The sequence below is a fragment of the Passer montanus genome, unplaced genomic scaffold, assembly GCF_014805655.1.
Source record: "Passer montanus isolate IOZ18808 unplaced genomic scaffold, ASM1480565v1 scaffold9, whole genome shotgun sequence".
Taxonomy (NCBI): domain Eukaryota; kingdom Metazoa; phylum Chordata; class Aves; order Passeriformes; family Passeridae; genus Passer; species Passer montanus.
The window spans coordinates 14,939,395-14,962,971 of record NW_024374367.1 but is presented as its reverse complement, the minus strand read 5'-3'; the positions used below and the strand labels follow the sequence as shown (position 1 = coordinate 14,962,971).

Here is a 23,577-nt window from a genome sequence, read left to right as displayed (position 1 = left end):
CATTCAGTCCGGAGGGGGGATGTTTATACCTTGTCTACAACTGCATTATTTTTTATAATATGAATGTGCTTTACAGTCCTTGCAAATGATTAATCATGAAATTGGCAACCAAAATGCTTTGGAGATGTAGATCAGGAAGGATTGCACTTGAGAGGGCAGAACAAGAGCTGAGAGGGAAGTTTTTACCCAGCAAGTCTGAGACTGATCATTTAATGATGAGAACGCTGCTATTTTAAATCTTCATTTGTCCCCGTTAGTCCACTAAGCAGAAAATGGATTGTGTCTGCAACATTACCCAGCTGCTTACAGATGTCAAAATACAATTTCTCTCTCAAAGAAAATAAATATTATGTGTTTCAGGAAGGGAATTTTTGTGGCTTTGCCATTAGTCATGCTAGGGTTGAATTTTCCTTGCTCACGTGGGGGCCAAAGGAAGGATAAAGGACTCAGCCACTGAGGCCTGCAAGTTTTGGGTTTTTTAATGCCACTTTTTAGGTGGTCAGCAATCCTAAAATGACACAACCAGGTATTTCCTTCTCCTGATTTTATATCAGAGCCACCTCCTCAGCCTTTTTCATTTGTGTTGATGTCTGGGTGTGACTCCAAGCCCTCCATTGGGTGGAAGGTTCACACAGAAATTGCCAAAGGCTCACTTTGGGTTCCTGGCAGTGCCCAAACCAAGGGCAATCATCTCCTTGTTCATTACCTGAAGGATCACAGCATAAAAATGATCCATTTCTGCTTATTTGCAGAGCTCCTGAAAGTCAGGGCAGGTTCTCCAGGTAACAAATTGAAGCAAACTTTATCCCTGGAAATCTGACCTGGATACACAGCACAGGATTTTGCCAGTCCCCTCCCAGCCCTCTCTCCACACACCCACACTGCTCAGGAGCTGGTTTTTTCTGGGAGGATTTCCACACTGGGCTCTGAAATGCAGTTCTGTGCTCCAAATACAGGGAGTGCCCTGACCTTCAAGTGAGCACTTGTTGTTTTGAAAGATAATGACTGATTATATACGAAATCAATGGAATTCTGTGAGCAAATTCTAATAATGAAAAATCATTTCTTTGGGTTGCTGTCTCCCCTTTCATGGATGCATCCACACTGAAAAATTTGGGTGCAACTCAGGAATTCTTCCTACAAATTCCAGCTGATTTTTGGTGTTTCCATACCACTCCTGGATTCCTTTTTGATATTTGTTTTAGTTGGTTTAGGTTTTGCTGTTATTTTAGGGTATTATCGTTAGCATTTTGCCATATTTCAGGATTTACATATGCTCCAAGTTGTCTAAAGCTTTCCATTTTCTAATCTAAGATATTCTGGTATTTAATTTGCCAGTTCTTTTTAATTTCAGAATCAATCACTGAAATAACTGCTGTCATCATTGCATGGCTCCCAATTAAGATCTATAATTGTTTTTCCAAACAAATGTGAAGACGTTGGCTTAGCTGCTGCAAATGAATTCTTCACAGTATCCCCATAATCATTCTAATCACCATGGTACAATGATTATTAAACTTTGCATATAGATCAGGGGTTCAGCTCCTGGTGTGGGCTTTTTCCCTAATTAATATGTTTACATCACTGAAGGAAGGGAATTAATGAATTCATGTGGTAGACAATGATTTAATGACTTTGTGTGTTCTGCAGTGTATTAATACACAGAAATCTGGATAATTATTTTAGGGAATTTTTAACATAAACCCATTAAGTCAGAGAACATCGATGCATTTTTGTGAATTTTTTCATGCAACCATTGGAAAATATTTTTCCTCAATTATGGGAAATACATCCTGGATTGTTTTTCTTTCACCAATTGTTTCAGAACCTAAACTTTAAAAAATTTCCTATATTCGGATGCTGAATTGATCAGTTCCCTAGGAGCCCAAGGACTGTGAGTGGGTATATGCTCACATGGTTTAATAAATTCTCTTTTCAGCATGCTGCTATAATAAAAATATCAATATTTTTATGACTTCATTGTGTTCTATATTTCTTAGATTATTTGCATTCAAATGGAAATGTCCTGCCAAGCCACCTGAGGCTTTGTTGTAATTGGGAAAAGGATTTGCAAAACTCCCCTTCAGGAACAGCACTTCCAGTGAGGAAGAAAATGGGAAGTGTAAAAACTCCTGCCTGTGAACAAGGCAGCAGAGACTGAAGTTTTTAATCTACTTTTGAGGCAGAATCTGCACTGAGCCAAGGACCAGCATTCCAGGGAAAAGGACACGAGAGCAAAGCTGCAATTTCTGTGTCCAGGGTGGATTTTTGGGATTACTGGGAATCATTCCCCAGCTTGATGCAATGATTATGAACATGTTTGATGTCACTTGCAAGCCTCGTAGACTTTGTGCTCTGTTCCCTCCCTTTCATTTGTGTGCTCCAGTTATCCTCGTGCTGCTTGGATTTGGATTGCATTTGAATCTCTTTATCTCCTTTTAGTGCAGCACTCTGTGTTGGGCTGAAATATTAAAATGTTCTTCTAACCAGTGCTGCTTATGCTGCCCTTGGATTTATTTATTGGTTCCATTGACTCCTCCCTGAGAAGATTATGGAGGGGAAAACACCCTCAATTTCCAACTTGCATGAAAATGCAGGACTGGGGGATTGCTCTGGATATTGAATGGAAGTGCAGGAAAAGACAGCACCTGAAATCAAACAAAAAATGTCAAAATATTGCTGGAAACACTGCAGGGTGTTCATGGATAGGCTGGAAGTAAAAAAAAAAAAAAAAAAAAAAAAAAAATAAAAAAAAAATGTAAAATTCATTGAGTTAATTGGTGATAATCCGTCTGGTGACTATAACCAAAAAAGCTTAAGTGCAAAAAATTATAAATCTAATTTAATTTTTTTGTTTATTTATCACCAACATAACACCAGGAAACACCTGGAATAATGTACCTGATAATATAGACAATTTTGACTCTATAAAAAAGACATAAGAGATAAAATTATGTTTATCAGAACATTTCTATGGATTTCTTAATGGTTTCAGAGATGCTTCCATCCATATTTGTGTTTGCAGTGTGATCTGTGTTCTCTGTTAGTTCCAAAGGGAAAACTGTGTCTCATTTTCATTACTCAGCCCTTCCACCTACATTTCTGCACAATTCTTGCACTGTGCTTCTCAGACACACAACATTTTGAGGAGGAGTTGCAAAAAATTATCGCTACTTTTGACAAGTCTATAAAACTAAAAGAGTACTAGTAAAACCAAACTTTTAGGAAATGCTAAGCATTTTTTATTTCAAGAAAAGGCATATCAGCAAATTTCTTGATGTAAAAACTGCTAAATAGCAAATTAAGTGGTATCTAACTTTCTTCCTGTTGGAGTGGTTCTGTATTTCTGAATCAAAGAGAAACCTCCAGCAGTCCTCTGTTCTTTGCCATCACTCAGCAAAGGAGATGATTAAAATTTCATACTGGGCTTGATTTATCTAAAATTGTTGGAACATTAAATATATGGGCTCAATCCTTATCTGACAAAGGCAGCATTAGCTGTGGTGAAATCAAAGACAAGTGAAAAGCTCCCTGTTCCCTCCAAATTGTGGTGTAATTGCAGCAGTGATTGTCTGATAACTTTTAATTGACCTCGGGGCTCCAGGATCCATCCCCAGATGTTGATCTCATGTCCTTGCTGGAGCCACTGAGACTTTGCAAAAAAAAAAATAAATGGGAATGATGATAAAAACCCAAGGAATTTAATTAATGGGTGGTTAGAGAAAAAATAAAGGTAAAATATGGATATCAACTATGGGATGGGGGAGATTTCCCAGCTCTCCTGCCTGGTGGAAGCTGCTCTCTCTGCTCTTTGTGGCTGTGAGGAACTCATGGGGGGATACAAGAGTCCAGGAATTTTCTAGGAAGCTGCTTAAATATTAAACAGATGGGTGGATGATCTGGAAAGGCTTGAAATTCATGGCCTGAACCAGCTGAGGTTCATGTTGAGAACAGGAAGAACAAATGGGCTGGGAAACACACGAGAGTTTCTACTCATAGGAGGAGAAGTTGCACTGTGAAAAGGAAATTAAGGGTTCCTTTCATAAAGGAAATTGAGGGTTCCTTCCATAAAAGAAATTAAAGAAATTAAGGGTTTCTTTCATAACACAATGTCTGGGGACAAATCAAGCCACGAAGTCCAAAAGCCAAGCTGATAACCTGTGGTGGCCCTTTCCAGGGAAGGCTCTGGTGGCAGCAGTTAAAATCTCTTCAATAAATATTCTCTAAGCATTTCATAGGACACAATTTTCTTTCATGCCTTGCATGAATGGTTTATTTTTTATATATAATTTTCCTTCACCTCAACCATTACTTTCCCCATTATTTTCTGAAGAAAGCACAATGGGGTTTTTTTGTTTGTTTGTATGTTTTTTCCTTAGATTCTCAGCTTTTCCTCTTATCCAACTTGGATTTCCAGATCCTTGGGGCAACAAGTTATATTGTAAGTGATGAATCCATAGTTACCAAATAAACAGAAAATCCTCTGTACCAAGGTTTTATTAAGTGACTCCTGTAAGGTATTGGAGCTGTTTCTCTAAACAAACACCATAAATATAAACATGAAATGCTGGAATTAGAAAAGGGAAGGATGTTGCTCTTCTGCTTTCCAAGCTTTTATTAATGTATGGAAAGTTTTATCGAGTACAGATGCTCAGTGCTTCCATTCTCCCATTTTTCCCAGCTGTTCTGTGAATTCAGAATTAATTCTGTATATTTTTTAAATACTTTGGGGATGATTTTCAATTATTTTGTTTTCCTGTGTTAATTTTCTTTACAGCAAAGCAGCAAAAATATTTTTCCTTCATTCCTCAGATTTACTCTAAACTTTGTATATTCCTGCTGTGAGCACTCAACAGATTTTGGGGTATTTATTTCTGGTGGTGCAGTGAATAAAACACAATTCAGAGTCACAGTGAGACAATATTTCCCCAAGGTTGACTTCACCTGTAGTATGGCAGTGGATATCCTTTAGCTGTGCAGTTCAAGAGGATCTCTGGATTTGCTGAGCCCATGGAATAAGTGATATCATATGGCTCTTGGATAAAAATAGGCCCATGAAGGGTTTCTTCCCCTGCGAAAGAAAAACAATAATTTCAGATTAGATGTCTTTAGCGTGTCCTTCCACATAAAATTGTCCTTTGGAGTCCTTTGCTTTCAGCTGCAAGTTAAGGTCTGTTATTATATTCACCAGAGAATCCACCTCCAGACACTGGACTGTTAAGGAGGAAATATTTCAAGGCTGATTGATAATAAAATCGCAGAGCTCAGCTGCTGCTGATTTATTTTGCAGGTGACAGTGAAGCTTCTTTGCGTGTTTCCCATGGAAGTTCCCTGGCCAACTGTTAAATGTGCCCATCCACCTCATCCTGGTGCTGTGGATCAGCACAGGATGGAGTTGTGGAATTGTGGTTCTGTTTTGGTGTTCCCTGCTCACAGCACAGTCTAAGGGAATCACTCACCTCCTTCTCCTCTAACCCTTCCCATCTCTTGAGATATTATTTTTGTATACTTTATGTATGATTTTTTTATACTGGCCTGGGTTTGAGGTTGTTTATGGGGTTTTTGTTTGCTTGTTTATTGGTGTTCTGGGTTTTTTCCCCTATCCTTTTTTGATCCTTTTAAAACAGGAGTAGCAGTACGTAATCAACCTTTATATCATATCTAAAATTAAATGATTGATTGCAAGGCAAACCAGAATTACTTCTGTATTTCATGGTGATCTTCCTTGTTCTGGGGAGCAGGGGAGAAGACAATTTGTTCAGCAAACCACAAGGGCAAGGCAGAGCAGCTCTCTGGGATGCTTAAATAATCTTTGTTTCTTGTCCTGCCACTCTTCTGGGTTTAGTCCCTTGACAAATTTGAAGACTTCTTCTTTCACTATTGCTACAATTGACCCTTTGACTTGTCTTTTCTTTGGGAGGAATTTGCTTCCCTTCTGGGTTCATTTCCTCAGTCCTCGTTACCTTCCCAGAACTGCCAGGGAGAAGTTTTTCTGAAGCCACAAAATGACCCAGGGATCATCGTTCTGCATTTTAAATCCCTGTACCCAACTGGGCCAGTGGTGAACTACCTGATGTACATAAAAAACCCTACTTCACCTCATAAAAATGTAAATATTTTGGTGAACCTGGGATTAATTTCCCATGTTTTTTTTCCTAAATGGAATTTAGACTCATTTGTCATTTGCAGACTACTGAATATCTTAATTTTCTATCCCCTTCCCATGCCCTTAATGCAGCAAGCCCTTAATGTGTAGAATAAGGACACAATATTTTACAGCCCCTTTCCAGTGGACATGTCACAGTCCCTGTCACAAAAATACTGCCCATGAATTTTAGTAAAGGCAGCTTCTTGCTGTTGTTTTGTTCTCTCTTTAATATCCTTTCCTCGCTGGCTGATCTGCAGCAGAGAATAACATCAAATTTGTGAGAAATGATGTGCACTCTCAGAGCCAATGGTGTCCTAGGAGTCCATCTCTTATTTATAGAAAAGGTCAGGCTGGTCATTTCTAATTTCCTGATGCATCCTTTTGTGTTTCCTATAGAGAATGGCCATATATTTCTTCTCCATCCTCCAGGTTCAATACAATCACTGTGATTTCTCCAGAGATACACATGACAAATGCATTTTCGTAGGGCTGTTTGCTTTTGTTAAGGTTTAAATAGTTCACATTTTTAAAAAAATCAATTGGAATATGAATATTTGTTTAAATGTATGGTTTCTATACATAAAAATCATGTGTGAATCCTCAGCATAATTCTTGAAAGTAAATATAAACTCTTGTTATGGAATGTCTGATAAGAAGTTAAAATGCATTTCTTTATGATGCCAAATCAGTTTGATCTCCTTAAAGACCATAATTTTGGCAGCCTGAATTCAAAGCTAAAGCAGGAAAATGAATCATCATTCCTTCATTCATTACATGATATTGTCTTCAGCCAATCCAGGCATTAACACAGCGCTAGTGGAAGAGGAGGAACCCTGTTTTTTCTGTCATTATGGAAGAAGCAGGGGTGTCCCAGTGCTTCCCAGTCACTGCTTTATTGGCAGTGGTGGATATTTCACACCCTGATATTCCTGTCAAATTCAGTTCAAGAGGTGTTACTCAGCTATAATAAATGTTTAGGTATTTATGCTCTCCCTCATCCAGACAGGGAGAATGAAGAAAAAATCTGGAGTTCACACTGAATCAACTTAATTTCCAGCCAAATCCTACTCCCTGTTCTTTCCTGTTTCTGACTCTGGTGGGATTCATATGCAGCTCCTTGTGAGGTCTCTGCCCAGCTGGAAATGCAAAGGAGAAACTCCAGGAGCAGTTCAGGCTGGCCCAGGCCCAGGCTGTAATGTGAGTATGGGTAACTCAGTAGGCCAATATTGTAAATTAGCTGACTTTTACCCCTTTGCTACCCAGATCTTCCTTCCCATTAGGATTTTTTGCAAACTGGAGTTGGAATTACCATCACTCCAAGCTGCTCGGTGATAGCAGATAAAATCTGTTTGGTGAAATTGAGATTGCCCCAGAAACATCATGATCTATTTGTAGGAAGAGGTTTTAGGTTTGTCTGGGATAATCAGCTCCAAGGAGCCAAACTCCAAAGGATTCACTGCTCCAGGACCAGGAATTGGGAATTCTGGTGGGCTGGGAGCACAAAGAAACTGTGACCACATCCCTGGAAGTGTCCAAGGCCAGGCTGGACAAGATTTGGAGCAACCTGGGACAGTGGAAGGTGTCCCTGTGAGGTGAAAGTGAATGAGTTTTAATGTCTCTTCCAACCCAGACCATTCCATGATTCTGGATGTGCCATATCAGAGAATCCTTATGGAAGATCATGACGAGAAGCTTCTAAATGCAAAACTGCCATAATTCACATAAGCAAACCAGATAAGGAGGAATTTATCCAGGCTATTAAGTTCCAGGAAGGTTGTAAATTCCAGGGGTAGTGAGTTTCTAATGAATCTTTCTTAATGTGCCTTAGATAGAGCTTCATATCTGATCCAAAACATTAATATGACTTTATGGGCCAAAGCTGACACCTGATTAAGAGGCGTCTTTTAAATCAGTGTGATAGTAAAACACCTGTCAGCTCCAGCAAAAGGGATGGGACAGGTGAATTAAACCCTTCCCCCTTCTAATGACAGCAGGAAAACTATGAAAAATCCAACTTATTCAAAATCTGTTTAATTTTTCAGCTGAAGATATGGGTAATTTGTAATTGGAAGACAGGGAGTTTATGAGGTGCACAGATTTTTAAATGCCATGGAGTGTTTCCCTGCAAAGAGCACTGGAGTTTTTGATTGAATCTTGTCAGAAGCAGAATGAAATTATTATTTCCCTCCTCAAAGGCCTGGACCAGGGAGCTCAAGGACTTGAAAAGGAGCCTGACAGATGCAAAACGAGAGGTAATGGATGAAACACTGCTTGGTACCACCTAAAGTAACACACATCCTTTCAAGGAGTCGGATTTTTACACTGGGAGAGAAGATGGGAAAAGATGAAGCAGAGAAATGGCCATGAAAATGTTGTGTGGAAAGAAAAACGACTTGTCAGGAGCACAGGCAGGATTCCCTCTGTCCCTCCCAGCGCCAGCCAGCTCTCTGAGAGTGAAGCACAGAAAGGCAGATTAGATCTTGTAGGTCTGAGCAGGATGAAGCAACCTAAGACCTGCAGGATTTTCCCCAAGGGGCTTCAACTTTCATGAGTTTTCTCCCTTCAGATGTTGATGTGCAGAGCTCCAGAGACACAGGGCTCCTTTCAAGTCTCATCTTCTGTTGAAAGAGTCAAACTGGGAGTGCTGGTGGAATTCCAGAGAGTCTCTGCTGGCAGACACCAAACCAGGGAGACATTTATCTCCCTGTGATGTTGGGAGAAGGGGAGGCAGTGGTGAGGCACACGGGGGGAAGTCCTAGCACTGCTGAAGTCAGAAAAACTCTCAGTAATGATGGGGAATTTGGCACTCAAGCCCAGGGTTTATGAACAAAACTGTCTTTAAAATGATAGCCAAGAGTGCAAGGCATCCCTTGCACAGAATCATTGGAATTCATTGCAGCTGGAAAAGACTTCCAAAGTAGCAAATCCATCCAGCCCAGCACCATCACCACCCAACCATGTCCTCAGCTGCCACATCCACACTTTTTCTGAACACTTCCAGTGATGGCGATGCTGTTCCCATCCTTTAGAACCCTTTCCATAAAGAAATTTCCTCTCATATCCAATCTAAACCTCCCCTGTCTCAACACGAGGCCATTCCATTAGGGAGATAGTGGGAAAATTGTGTCCCTTCCTTAAGATTTGAAAAATAATGAGGGCAAGCAGATGGAAGGAAGCACAGCTGGAATCTGGCATTTCCCAGGAGCTGGCACTCCAAGTGCCCCTTCCTTTGTCCCCTCTTCCCACGTGTGATGGATGGAAGTTGCCTGTGGCTCACTTGGAGAACCCCACGTTTGCTTTGAGTTTGGAGATATAACTTTTATTTAATCAGGGCTCCTCCCGCCCTAAGTGGCACAACAATTTGAAATGTTTTCAGTAAGTCGATTCTGCATCCTGCCAATTTTTTTTCCTTGAGAAATTAGTCAAATATTCCAATATTTTTCCTGTTATTTAAACAGGATGTCTATGGTGGGGCAGGTAGGGTGAGCTGAGGCCGATGTAGCAAACAACATGCTCAGGTTATGGACTGACTGCACATTTTCCTTGGGTGTGAAAACAAACAATCAAGCCATAAAATACAGATTTAATTCCTAATATAACCGTTATTGTCAGAACCTAGCATAGAAAATTAGGGTGTAATATATCACAGGTGATAATTATGGAAGTATTATGCAAAAACTGTCATAGTCATGAGAATTATGAGCCTTTTTCAATTAAATATATATAGTGACAAAAGATTTTGTCAAAATCTGATACTCCCAACATTTTTCAAAAGTTCTATAATAACCAGTATTGCTTCAACTTTCTAGGAATATATTTGGGTAGCAGTGAATTTATTACTCATCCAACAGATACACACATTCTAATCCCAAAATAATTTAGGATGGATCCCTAAATGCCAAAATATGACATTTTCTCCTGTTATCACCCAGAGTACAGCAGTCAAATCTCAGATTTTCAGGATACCATGTTCCATACAAACCCCCAGATATTCCCTAAAGATTCCAGACCAGGAGTTCAAGTTGCAGAGAAGGAAAATTGCTCCTAATGGATGGGTTGTGGAAAGCATTCAGTGGAGCTGCACTGATTTAAGCTTTTGACTGGAGATGAGCACAGATTTATGAACAATTCATTGTGGGGATGTGTGGAAAGGTGCTCCAGGAGAGGGGCTATAAATACACAATGTGTCACTTGTATTAATAATGGAATATTTTACTGAAAAATAAACAAACATGTGAGCAACAGTGCTGAAATTCCTACCTGGGCCTGACTTTTTTTGGCTTTATGAAAAGATTTCCCAAAGACTTTGTGCTGTTGTGGGAGATGCAGACAAGTGAGATAGGAGGTGAAAATCACCTTTTCATTAGTGTGGGTGATTTGTTTCATGTCATGAACTCGGGCATGTCCTTCAGATGGAGAACTCTGGTGGAACAGACATCTAATTATGGAGACAAATATCCCTGATGAAGTTGGAGGGATGTGCCTTTCTGATGGATACCAGTCCTGACGTGCCCCCTTCTCAATGAAGTTTCATTAGGTTTTTGTGTTAGATGAATAAATAATAATGAACCTTTTCCAATCGAGTGCACGAGCATTTTGTTCAGTGTAATTCCAGTTCTGAGGGAGCCCCAGATTCAGTGACAGGTTCTGTTTGCTGCATTGTCCTCCTGTAATATTCATCTGGCACCATTGCCAAACTGACTGAAGGTTTAATTCAATAATTTATGCTACAGGAGAAGATAACAGCTATATCATTTATTATCCTGCCACTTAAAGAAAGCCAGCACTTTGTTTCTTTCTAACTTTTCTCTGTTTAAAATGTAACTGTGCTTTGTTCTCTTAGAGGATGGGGAGTAATTAAGCTCAGATGATTTTTGTCATTGGAATTCTGTGTAATGACTCCCAAATTCCATTGGTAGATGCCCTGTCAATGCCTTCTTAATGTGAGAGTGAAATACTGACTTGAATAAGCACATAACAACATGAGAAACTGCAGTTCTGTTTACACAGAAAATGAGGGGGAAAAAAAATAAAGGAATTCAGGGAAATTTCACATAACAACATGAGAAACTGCAGTTCTGTTTACACAGAAAATGAGGGGAAAAAATAAAGGAATTCAGGGAAATTTCCGACCCATTTGAGTCTTTGCAACTCTTCTTTCCCACCCAGGGACTGTGGAGACAGAGGGGAGAAAGGAGAATTGCTGCACTCAAAGATCCATCCACACTGGAATGGAGAGAAATCATGGAAGAGGCCTGTTTGCAAATAATTTGAATCTACTAAAGCAAGCAGTGATTCATCTTTGTTTCCAGAGGCCACACTTGGTAATTTCCACTTATGCTCAACAGGAAAATTGTTGTAATGTGAAGTTCTATTTTGGTTCTGCAGCACTGAGAGCCTCAGACCTTGTAGAAATCCAGATACAATCTCCATTCTACAGCACTATAATGCAGGTGGGTGTTTAAGCTCCTTGTACAAGTTATTTAAATTTAGTTTATTTATTTTGAATTACTGGAACAAAATGGCTCCTTCCCAGATGCTTGTTTTTCTCACCAGGGCTGAAGTAAGAGGCATGAATTAAACCAGTCAGGAATTAGCTGTAAGACCCTGACATCAGTGATGATTTTATATGTAGATAACAAGGTTTATACCCTGGGATAACACTCAGAAATAATTGAGATCATGAAGATAATAGAAAAACACATGGAGACCATTTATTTTTGTAGCCCAAATTACTGCCACGGCAAAAATTCCTCAGGACACAGAAAGATCTGATATAGAAATTTCAGGCTGCCACCTACTTCTTGCTTTCAGATGATTGATAACTCAGGAAGAAAATCTTGGGGTATAAATCATCTCAAGCAGTGATCCAGGCAAGATTAAAAAACTCTTTATTTTCTTACATATAATTGAAGAGGAATGCAAGGGATATTTAAAACATTTTAAACCTAAGGCAGGTCCTGATTTAAATTAGATGATTCAGGCAGGATATTATCAAAATATTTATTGTCTTGACTGACTGATTCGCATGCATTTGTCATCACAGTACTGGCATCCATTTGAAGGATCAAAACTAAATTTGGAACTTAAACTTTTAGGAAAAAATTGGTCTTTCCTAAGCAAAAATCAGGTTCCAAAATTGACAATTGGCCAGAGAAGATCCACCTGAGATAGATCAGACCTCGTGTGGTTTTTTGTGGCTGTGTGGGTAAGATAAAGCAGCACTTGCAGATCTGCCTCATCTTGAGAATATTTACGTTAAATTCTTATTTTGGCATCCTGGCCAAAAAAAAAAAAAAATCTCAACTATCGTGAGCAGCAGAAGGGAAACAGAGATTTAAATGGCAAAATGTAGCTGGGATTTCACTGGACGTGGTTTTATCCTTTGACTCCTCCTGCATTCCAGAAACCTGCTGAAAACAGGGAGATGCAATCACTCCCTAGGAAAAGGCAGGATCATCTTCTGTTGTGGAAAATATCAGGCAAGGAAAATATAATTAGCATTGAATATTCTGTTATTGTGTCTAGCCCGCTGAAAGCTCCCAGGCACTTTCAAAATAAATAGAATAAACAGAGATGAATGAAACTGAACTCTGCTAAATATCATCAATGAGGATCTGCTTTATTACTGGCAATTAAGAAGGGAAAGTCAAAACACAAGCTCTCATTATCACTCATTGATTAAAACCCAGTTAGAACATTGCAATCCCAACCAGCCCACTGCTCTCTGCTTGTTCCGCATTTCAGCACAGAAAACAGCACAATATTTCAGAAATAATTAGGAACACAGAGTTAGTGATCAGCCTTAATGTTCCCCAATAAAATTGCCAAAGCAAATGATTATGGATCAGCCAAAAGACACTATTTGAAGCCATCATCTTTTGTGACTGTTTAATACCTTCATGATGATTTTTTTTTTTTTTCTGAGCAAACGCAAATGAAGTTAAAATCCTTCCAGTAATGGCACCCTGGAATTTAGCAGAAGTCACAATCATAACTTTGCAAATGCTCTTTTTTTTGGGAAATGACTGCCTGCCATTGAATATTCAGGCAATTTTTGTCTCTACTCTCTATTTTAGAGGAGCTAATATCAACATTTCTGATGTAGAGCAAGCTGGGAATGTCTCACTGTCAAAATCACTGCGCTTTTCCATTCAAGGAAAAATGACCTTTATCTGATGTGTTCTCCAGGAAAAAAAAAATTAAAAAGATATGACAGGATAAACAACAAAACAAAACCCAGCTGAAAGGAGGGGGGAAATGCAGGCTGATAGGGCTGCACTGAAATTCTGCCTTGGAGCAGAGCTGGAAAGGGAAGGGTCAGCAGGAAGGGCTTTGAGCCAGGGACATGTGAGGTGGAAATGTTGCTGGCCATGTCAGCAGGCTGAAAATCCAGGGAAAATTGGAAATGATCCTGTTTAGATACTCTTTCCTCTCCTAATGTAGATGTTTGATGCCATTTTAAAGCTGCACAGGAACAGCAGCAGCCCAAAACTGGGGTTTGAGGTGTCCCTGTGGACCCTTCCCAAGGCTCTCACCCTGAGAGGAGCCTGGAGAACATGGAGTGCCAGGCCAGGGGAGGAGTTCGCACCATTTGTCCTCCTGTGCAAGTTTCCAGAGGGAAACCAGAGCCTGAAATGCTTTTCATGAGCAGATATGAAAAATTCCCTAACTCTGGCAGCTGTTCCGTGGCCAGTGCCAGTTCAGCTCTCATCACCCTCTCACCTCCTCCCTTTTATCTCTGTTTTAATTTGTTAAAATACAGCCATTTTAGGAAACAGCAGTGATTTATTATTAAAAAATACTATTTTCATCAACTTTTTCAAGTTCACAACCTTCACCTATTTTATCACCAAAATTATTTCGCAAACCCATCTTTTTCCAGCTGGGATTTATGTGGATCCCTCTACATTTTGGGTTCTACCTTTGCCCATTGTTTCACTTCAACTCCCTGGTTTTTAAGAAGCTCTAAAAAATTAATTTTTGTCTTTTTCCCACCTGGAAACATTCAGAAAGGACATGAGTGCAGGAGAAAAAGTGAGTCCAGGTTTAGGACTTCTCAGTCCATTAAGTCCTCTGTGATTTTGTAGATTTTAGCTGCTTGGGTTGGAAAAAGAAATAAAAATCAGACAATCTACAGTAGGAATAGCCTGATGGGAGCTTTAGCACCGGGCCAATAATGAAATGCAGGGAAAACATTTCATATCTATTACTTTGGGGTAATTTTTCTCTAATCCAAAAATCACAAAACCGCTGTAATTCTGCGGAAATCTCACATACTTGGCTGGCATATTTTCCCCAGCTATAGTAGGAACTGATAACAGGCTGCTGAATTACTGCTTAATAAACCACTAAATGAGTGCCATCCAAGATAACGGGGCATTAAATGACGGCTATTCAGGGAAAAAGTAGAAGTGCAGAGAGAAATGCAAGAGGACTCTTTGCATAGAGGGAAATTGGATTAGTCATCTCATCTCTGCCAGTGGTGGAATGCAAACTGCAGCAGATTGGGGGGGGAAAAAAAGGAAAGTGTTTTGATGCCAAAGAAAGGAGGACACTCGATGTAGGGGCTGCTTGTCATCGCTTGAGCTGGGACAGAGTGTTAAAATTGTGGGGGTAATGTGAGCAGTGATATGTAATAAATGCGAAGAGAAAATGAAATGAAATGCAAAGATGAAATGCAAAAAGTGAAAATAATGTATGGATGGGACTGTAGATCAAAATAAATCAAGAGATGTAGAGGTGTTGGAGAATTTCAGGATGTGAAGACAAAAGGGCAAGTGTTGAATGCAGGCTGGATCATTGAAGTACACAATGGTTTGGGTTGGAAGGACCTTAAATCCCATCCAGCCCCACCCCTGCCATGGGTGGGGACACCTTCCATTATCTGCTGCTCCAATCCTCATCCAACCCGGCCTTGGACACCTCCAGGGATGGACAGCCAGCACTTCCCTTGTCCCCAGATTTCTGTGGGATTCAGAGTAGAGGTGCCTGTCCTTCCCTAAGGATCCAGCCCCGCTCACACCCCAGAGGTGTGTGAGGAGCTGCCCCATCCCTGCCATCCATCACAGCCTGGTGCCATCCATCTCCAGCAGAACTTGTCCCACAAGGCTGCTGGGAACACATTTGCCTGACTTGTGGCGCTGGGGAAATTGTCTCCTCCTGACGGATGGCCGCGTGCCCACGCTGCAGCATCACCAGCAGAGTTATGACAAAGCTGCTCAAGGCCATATTTCTGGGCAATGACATAATCAATGATGGATTCAGCTCCAATGGCAGGAGATTTAGGCTGCAGAGTTTCAAAGCAAAGAGAGGAGGGTGTTCCGTGTTCCCTCTCCTCAATAATTGCATCCAGCTGAATTTACAACACGTCCTGCTTCACCACATTCATTTTCTGTGTGTTTGTGTTTTTCACATCCCTAATATCTTGAAAACTATGCAGACAGCTGGGTAAAATGTCAGTGCAATACAATAAATGTTTGTTTGATTCTTTTGACTTGAGTGGACATCAACCTTTGGCTGAAAACAATTCTCTTGTCTCAGTTTCTCCTATAAATTAGTTGTGCATATGCACAAGCATTTTACACATATCAAACTGGGACAGAAATCTTGATTCCAATCTTGATTGGTTTCCTTAAAGTTTGCATGAATTTCTCTTGGTCATGGTTCAGATATTTTATCCAAAACTCTTGACCCAAGTAATTTCAAAGCACAAAATATGAATTAGGCTGGATTCTGTTCACAGGATTTTGTTCTTTTCCATACAAATACTAGGTGCTCACCTTTAAGGCCACTCTTAATTTATAATTTATTTTTTTTAATTAAGAACTTGGTAATTTCTCTGGGAAGTACGGTTTTAATAATATGTAGGTATTTCTGCTCTCTAAATCTCACTGTGCACTCTTAGTTTTATGTGATTATTCTTAGATTCTCTGAAGAAAAGACATTGTTGTTCCCTGCCAGTGAGCACTGAAAGTCAGCAGCATCACTGGCAATAAAACCATTTTAATTTGCAGTCAGACTGGTGGGATATTAATGAGGTTTACCTTTCTTTAAGGCAAATTTGTGGACTACATGTGCAGCACCATTTTAATTGCAACACCACACATAATTTCATGTATCGCAAACTTATCTCCTGGAGAGGCTGGGGGTTAATTGAGTGAATAAAATAAATGTAGACTAATTAGGAGATGACAAGTTATAGCTGATAAGGTCACTTGTCAGGCAAATATGAATTCAATATCTATTGCATAAATTGTTACATTTTCTCTGGCCTAGAGCAAACTATTTGTGTTTTGCAAACTCACAAATGTACAAGGAAGACACAGAGAAAAGTCTTTTATTTCTGCCATATTCAGTGTAAATCAGAATAAATCTAAATAAAAACAGAAGTCGGAGGTATTACATTATATTCTGATTTAAGTTACATTATACCATCAGTGATTTTAGTAGCTTTAGATAATATGACTGAAATATGAATCTGATTAATGCTCAATAAGTTACTAGAGATTAACCCCTACAGTTTGGTTGACATTGTATTGATACCCATTTTTTTATAAGCTGTGGGAAAAGTAATAAATCATCAAAAACAATTTGGCATAAGTGTATGAAGTGAGACAATGTTAGAGGATGAAGAAATTGCATTCCATAAATCACACTGGGGCTGGGGGGAAAGCCTTTCTGAGCACGTGAGCCAAAGTTTGGATAGATTTTATTCTAAATTTTCCAGGGTGAGCTCGGAGTATTGAGATGGAGACTATCCTAAGGTTTTGGAGTGGCAGCCTGGGCACCTTCTGGGCAGTGAAACAAAACAAGGGCAGCCTGGCCAAGGGCACCCAGCAATGCCCCAGGGGAGAAGCCAGGGACAGTGTGCTCTGGTTTTCTAACAGGCTGCTCTTTCCCCACACAATTCTCCCAAATAATAATGAGCTTTGCATCTGTTTTTAAGGAAAACTGTGGCAAACAACCCACCCAGACTGGAGATCAGTGCACAGAAATAACCTCCCATGGAAATAGCCTTCCAGTGGCTTGGCAGTGCTGCTGGAGTGGTGCCTGAACCCCTGCCTGCCTCAGAGCTTTCCTCCCTGGGATGGAGGGATGCTGCTGGAGCTGGGGGTGCTGGTACCTGGCACAGGGTGCCCAGAGCAGCTGGGGCTGCCCCTGGATCCCTGGCAGTGCCCAAGGCCAGGCTGGGCACTGGGGCTGGAGCAGCCTGGGGCAGTGGGAGGTGTCCCTGCCATGGCAGGGCTGGCACTGGAGGAGCTTTTAGACACCTCCCAACCCAAACCATTCCATCCCTCTGTGATTCCATGACAAAAGGAAGGTGAAGCTGTGCCTGTGTGCACAGGTTTGTTTGCAGAACAGCTCCAGCACGAATACCTGCACCTTTTTTACACCATTTTTACACTCCCTAAAATGGCTGCAGAAAGAACTGTGCAGAAATAAACCCTTTTTTCTCTGCTTTTCCTCAAACTGCTGCAATATTCAGGATATGTCAGAGGTTCTGTCACTGAGACAGAGTCCTGCTAATGCCAGACACACACCAGGAAGCCCCCTGGCCATTAATGTGAGTTTTCACTCGTGACTCAAGCATGACCTTTGTGTGTCTTCTGTTTGTTTGGCAGCAAAGTGAGCAAAGTTCCCAGGCAAATAACGAAGTGCTGCTGCTGCTTCAGAGGAAATATTACCCCAGCAAACAGTGTGACAGATCTGATCTCACAGCTGTTTTGTGCAGAGAAGACAATTTAAAGCTACAGTGATTTCCTAGCTGATACCTTGAAGAGTTGGAATTTTTCAGTTACCTTTCACTTTTCCCTCAGAACTCTCCTCCTTTTATTGTGTTTGGAAGCTTTGAGGACAATTATTCTGTTTCTAAGGAGCTCCGGGGCTGCAGTGAAAGGTGCATTTGTCATTACAAATATCTTTGTCCACGAGAACTTTTCATTCCCACCAAGAGCAGCTCCCACCAAAGCTCAGAGGAGTTTGATTAAAAGACCTGATTTGTGAGCCAAAATGGGTGAGTTACAGGTAATTAGAGCAGGCTGAAAAGCAGGACAATGATGTTGGGAGTGAAACAATGTCACACACAGTGCCTTAATTAGCAGCAAAAGTGATTTAGCAAAGTAATATTCTAATTCCAATCCAATTGTTACAAATTATTAATAACAATAAGCATGGAATAACCAAGATTCACTAACAGTGAGATGCAATATCTGTCACAGGAAAACATAGGGCCCCTTTCATAATGAGATTGTAATTAGAATAGAACAATAAAGCAGATATTAATATTGAACACAGGACAAAATACTGGTAATGCTATAACCAGAAGGGGGAAAAGTGCTATTGCTAAAATTCTACAAGGGTCTAAAAATCAGATATATCAAGATAAAGTTTATAAATTTTCTTCTTGCTGCAAAGCAGGAGGGAGTTTAGGCAGTGTCTGACCCAGAGGACAAGGACTGCACACCAGGGGAAGAAGGGACCCAGGGAAATGGGGGCTGCAGGTCCCCTCTGTGCCTGATCTCTGCCTCCACACCCCAGATTTGTCCTCCTGTTCCCCTCTCACCTCCTGCAAGAGAAGCCTTGGAGAGCTTTATCTGCCTTGGATGTTAATGGTGGTAGCTGTGCCAGCAACCACAGCAATTACTGAGATAAATCCTCACACGGTGCACGTGGGGTTGTTCCTGCTGTTCCTGGAACTGTGTCATTCCATGACAATTAAACGCTGCTTTTAATTTTTAATTTTTTTTAAGGAGTTTAATCCTAAATATGAATGGAGTACTAGAGAAAAGGGGTGTTCTGGAGGGTGAAAAACAAAAGTAAGGTAAATCAAAATAATCCATTCACATTATTACTGGTTATCTCAGGACTATAATCCAGTCTCCAGTGAAATGTGTGGTTGGCCTGTGATTTCCAACGTTTTGGGAACTAGAACTGGGAAAACTGTGGGATCTGAATATCACAAGGAGAGCTTTCCACCTGGCCCAGCTGTGGCAGCTCAGAGCCACCCCAGACACTTCCACCCATCCAGCTGGAAAAATCCATCCCTGTTCCCTCCCCCTGTCCCAGGGCTGCCACACTCCACAACCAATTTTTGTGCCAATCACCAGATTTCCTCTTGCAGACAGGGATGAAAAAACGCCTCCCAACCCCAAGAGGTTTATTTTTGTAATGTAAGCACCACAACCACAGCCTCAATCATCCTGAGATGTTGGAAATGACTCTAGGAGCTCCAGCTCTGTGACAACCACATTTTCTGTCCCAGGCAAGTGCCAACCATAATAATAATACATTAAAAAAAGATGTTCTTTTTTTAATACATTAAAAAATCCCTTTTTTAAATAATTTTTTTAATTTTGCTACCAGGAGAAAACACCGAATTTTAAAACCCCCAGTTGAAGTAAAATTGTGGCTGCAAGATTTCCCTAGGAATGTCAAGTAGGTGTGAACGCAGTGAATTCCAAGAAGTTTTCAATGTTAATTCCTGCTCAACAAAAAAACACACACATAAACAGCGATCAATGGGCGCTAAATGAAAAAGAAGTAGCAAATCAATAACCCCAGACGTTTTATTTTCCAGCTTCTGCAAACAATGGGAGGGATGATCAGCCTGTGATTACGTGGAAGTCACAGATATTGTTGCAGCACTTAAAAGTTTGTGGGCAAGATCTTCCCCCATGTCAGGTTTTCATGTAAAAATAAAATAGAGTCAAATTTTCTGGGGTTTTTTGTTGGTTGATTTGGGTTTTTGAGTTTGTTTGTTGGGGGGGTGGGGTTGCATTGTAGGTTTTTGGTTTTTTTTTCTTTTTTTTTTTTTTTTTTTTTTTTTTGTTTTTTTGGTTGTTTGGTTTGGGTTTTTTTGTTTTGTTTTTTCTTTTGCATTCTCAAGGTCTGATTTCTGGGGAAAAAAAAAAAAAAAAAAAGAAATTCTCATTTCTGCTAGTGGAAAATTGGACTTCAGCTGTGTTTCTCTCTATTTCCTGTAGGATGCAGATGTTTTTTTTTTTTTTTTTTTTTGCATTCTCAAGGTCTGATTTCTGGGAAAAAAAAAAACCAAACAAAATAAATTCTCATTTCTGCTAGTGGAAAATGAGACTTCAGCTGTGTTTCTCTCTATTTCCTGTAGGATGCAGATGGTCCTTGAGGTCCCTTCCAACCCAAACCCTTCAGTGATTCCATGATTTTATGGCCATCATTCTCTCCATAACAAAATCTAAGCTTTAAAGTGTCCATTCTTCAATTAAGCCACTGGTTGTGGAGATAAAAAGGGAGTGGATTTGGGTCTCAAACTCAAAAAAATCCGTGTTGGTAACTCTGAAATGGGGAATCTCAAAATTCAGCTTCTCTGGGCAACCTGTGCCACGGCCTCAACCATTTTAGGGAATAATTTATCTCTGAAATCTGATCTAAACCTATTCTTTGTTTAAGTAATTACTTAAAACCATCAATTTTCCCTGAAAATGTTGTGCTTCAAAAACTGTTTCAGTAATATATTATTGTGCCTTCTTAAGTTTAATTTCTTTATACTTAAATTTGCCATTGTTGACAATAGAAAATGCTCAAAATATTTGAAGCGCTTAATCACCTGCTAATTTCAACTTCTTGGCAATGATAATAAAGTAAAATTGAATTGTCTTTGAAGCTGTTGCAACAAAAAAAGTGAAAAAAAAAATAATGGCTTCTAAAGTACCAGGATGTTATTTTAAAAAGTTAATGAGCCTTTTGTGCTGGTAGATAAAATGGTTTGATATGAAACAGGAAGAAATCATGTAAAATTTAAATAAAAGGGAAAAAATAATGTAAAGCAACTAATTGAAAAGATTGGGAAGCAATAGTTGTTTAAACCAGCATAAAAATAGACAAGGCCTTTCACACTAAAGAATTTAGACACTAGAGCCATATGGAAAACATAAAACTCTGGTGAATTCACACCCATGAACTGCAGCATCTCCACCTCACTCCAGGACCTGTAAAGAACATTTCCCTGAGAGGGAAATTGATGCAAGCTCCAATCTCAAGGCACCCTCAAAGCAACACCTGAGCTCTCAGCTCTCTCCACCATGTCCCTGCTCTCAGGGGAATTCCACAAAGGGGTTTTTATGGGACATGAAGCACAATGAGGGAGATTCCTCTGCAGGGTGAGCCTAGCCCGTGGTGGGGAATGCTGAACATAATTCCTGGATTCAGCTCTGGGGTGGTGGGGAGTCCTTGGGAAATGTGAGTGGCACTGGTGTCTACCCAGGGCAAAGCTCTGAGGTGGGTTTAGGTCGGTCTGGGAGAAAGCCTCAGACCCTCTCACATCCCTAAAAGTAACAGGGCATCTTCAGGGCACAAGGTTCCCTTTTTTTCTGGCTCTGTTGCACCAGGGCTGGTTGTTGTTCACTGATGTTGGGGAATGAGTGAGCCTCCTGGCACCCCACAGCACGAAACAAAAGCTCTTCAAAGGTCACTGCTGCCTCTCCTGGCAGGGACATTGCAGTATCAGCCATGTCCTCCCACTGCCTTGCAAGTCCTTCACAGAAATCCATCTTTTTATTTCCCAAAACCATGAAAACCTCCATGCTGTCTAAGGGACACCTAATGATTATCATTGTCTGACTCATCAGCAGATCTCCGGATGCTTCTGGTTGTTCAGGGATGCCTTAACATTTCCAGGCTGGACTAGTTCATCTCCACATTTTGCTGTTAGAAATAGCAAAGATGTCACTTGTCTTAAAATATACGGTGTGCTGTTCCATCCCTAAAGGTGCTGTTATGCCAACAATAAATCTGCGAGACGCTGCAGGCAGAGTGTGGGATGTGATGTTTTCAATATTCATCCTGCTGTGACCCAGAGGAGGATCAGGACACTTTGCATCAGGAAATGTCTCTCTCTAATTTAGCAGTTTCAAAATGATGGGCCAAAAAACCCAGCCTGGGAGGTCGGGGTTGCACCCTGGCTTGATTTGGAGGCAAGGAGCCAAAGGGCTGTGTAAAAATACAGCTGATGCCTCATTTCCAAATGCAGGTCAGACTGGCTTGGAATATTTCTGTTGTCCACAGCCTGATAGAATTCACTGCCATTCTGCTTTTTCCTTGTCTTTAATCCTGGAAATCCCCTTGGCTTGCACGGTGGGACCATGACAATCAGCAGAACAAAGGACAAAGTGACAAAGGCCACCTCTCCATGCATGCAAAGGGATTTATTGGAAAGGAAGAAGCCACCAGGAATCAGGTCAAAGAGGTGCCAGTTCCCTTCAGGAACAGGAGGGACACAGAAAATTGAGATCAGCTGTCCAGGAGGAAGACACACACTTGAAATTATCAGCAGGTAATTCCTTATTGACACAGGAGAGAATGGAGGAGCAGAGAGAGAGAGAGAGGTGAGGAAATTTCCTCCAGCCTGGTGGAGAACCTGAGCTGGCACACCCAAAGAACGGCCTGAGGTGCATCTGATGGATGCTTAGGACAGATATAAATAAAATTCTGCTTCATTAAGATATTCTTGGCAACCTGCCTTGCACAACAACTCCAGAGGAAGCAGCACAATCCAGGAGCAGCCATAGGAGGAAAACCTGAGAGAGTTTTGGTGTGGAGAGACAATTATTTTATTTTATTGAGCACTTTGGACAGTCAACTGCTCATTTCAGCTTCCCAAAATCCTGTCTACATCTTTAATCCAGAAAGTGAAGGCTCTTTTCTAACATATTCATATCAAATAATGTTTAAATTTCAATGATGTCAGGAGATGGTTGTTGTACATCCCTATAGCAAGTACACAGAATTTAAAGTAATGATCTCTGAGTTTATCTTCATCACCCTTCTTGCCTCTGGTGCTCTGCTTAGATCAGATTGTCTCATTTAAATAGCAATGGGTTATGAAAAAAAAAAAATCTAATCTGTTCCCTCGCTGTGTCACTGTGCATGCATTACCTTATTTTATTTTGTCCCCTAAGGCACTGCAAGAAAACCCTAAAGACCCTCGTTGAGACACATAAAAAAGCTTTGCTGGAAAATAAGAGTTGGAGGGAACATTATTCTTTCCACTATTTTTTGCCTATAAAGAGAATATAGGGGGCAGTTTGATTTTTGAGTAATTGAATTGCCATTTTGGGGGGCTAATAATATCCAGTTCTTCTGCACAGCACATTTAATCCTGAGATTTAAAATTAATTTATAGGTCAAAATCATTCTCATTCTACATGTCAGGTAGAATTGAGGCAGAAACAAGGAGGCAATGAGTGACCAATGCCATCCAACACCCTGAATTACCCTTCCATCCCCAGCCCACAAAACTGCTCAGCTCAGCATCAGGGCTCTTCCTCACCTTCCCACTCATTTCTATTATTCCTAAATTGATGTGAACCTTCCATGTGATAAATCAGAGAAGTTTTGCCATAAGTGCAGTTTGACTGTTACCATCAGGCATATTTCAGAATGTCATGGAGTGA

The 23,577-nt window shown here is 40.5% G+C and overlaps 1 protein-coding gene across 3 annotated transcripts in view; it reads right to left on the bottom strand.

Annotated features, from left to right (window-relative positions):
* The window catches only part of CNTN6 (contactin 6), a 125,212-nt gene that overhangs the window by 77,253 nt on the left and 24,382 nt on the right, over positions 1-23,577 (bottom strand). For 2 of the 3 annotated variants that reach the window (XM_039695527.1, XM_039695528.1), the window contains exon 3: positions 4,945-5,071. The exons of the other annotated variant lie outside the window; for it this stretch is intronic. In XM_039695527.1, the coding sequence (XP_039551461.1) occupies positions 4,945-5,071 (127 nt within the window). The remainder of the gene's footprint in view (positions 1-4,944; positions 5,072-23,577) is intronic. 3 annotated transcript variants of the gene reach the window in all.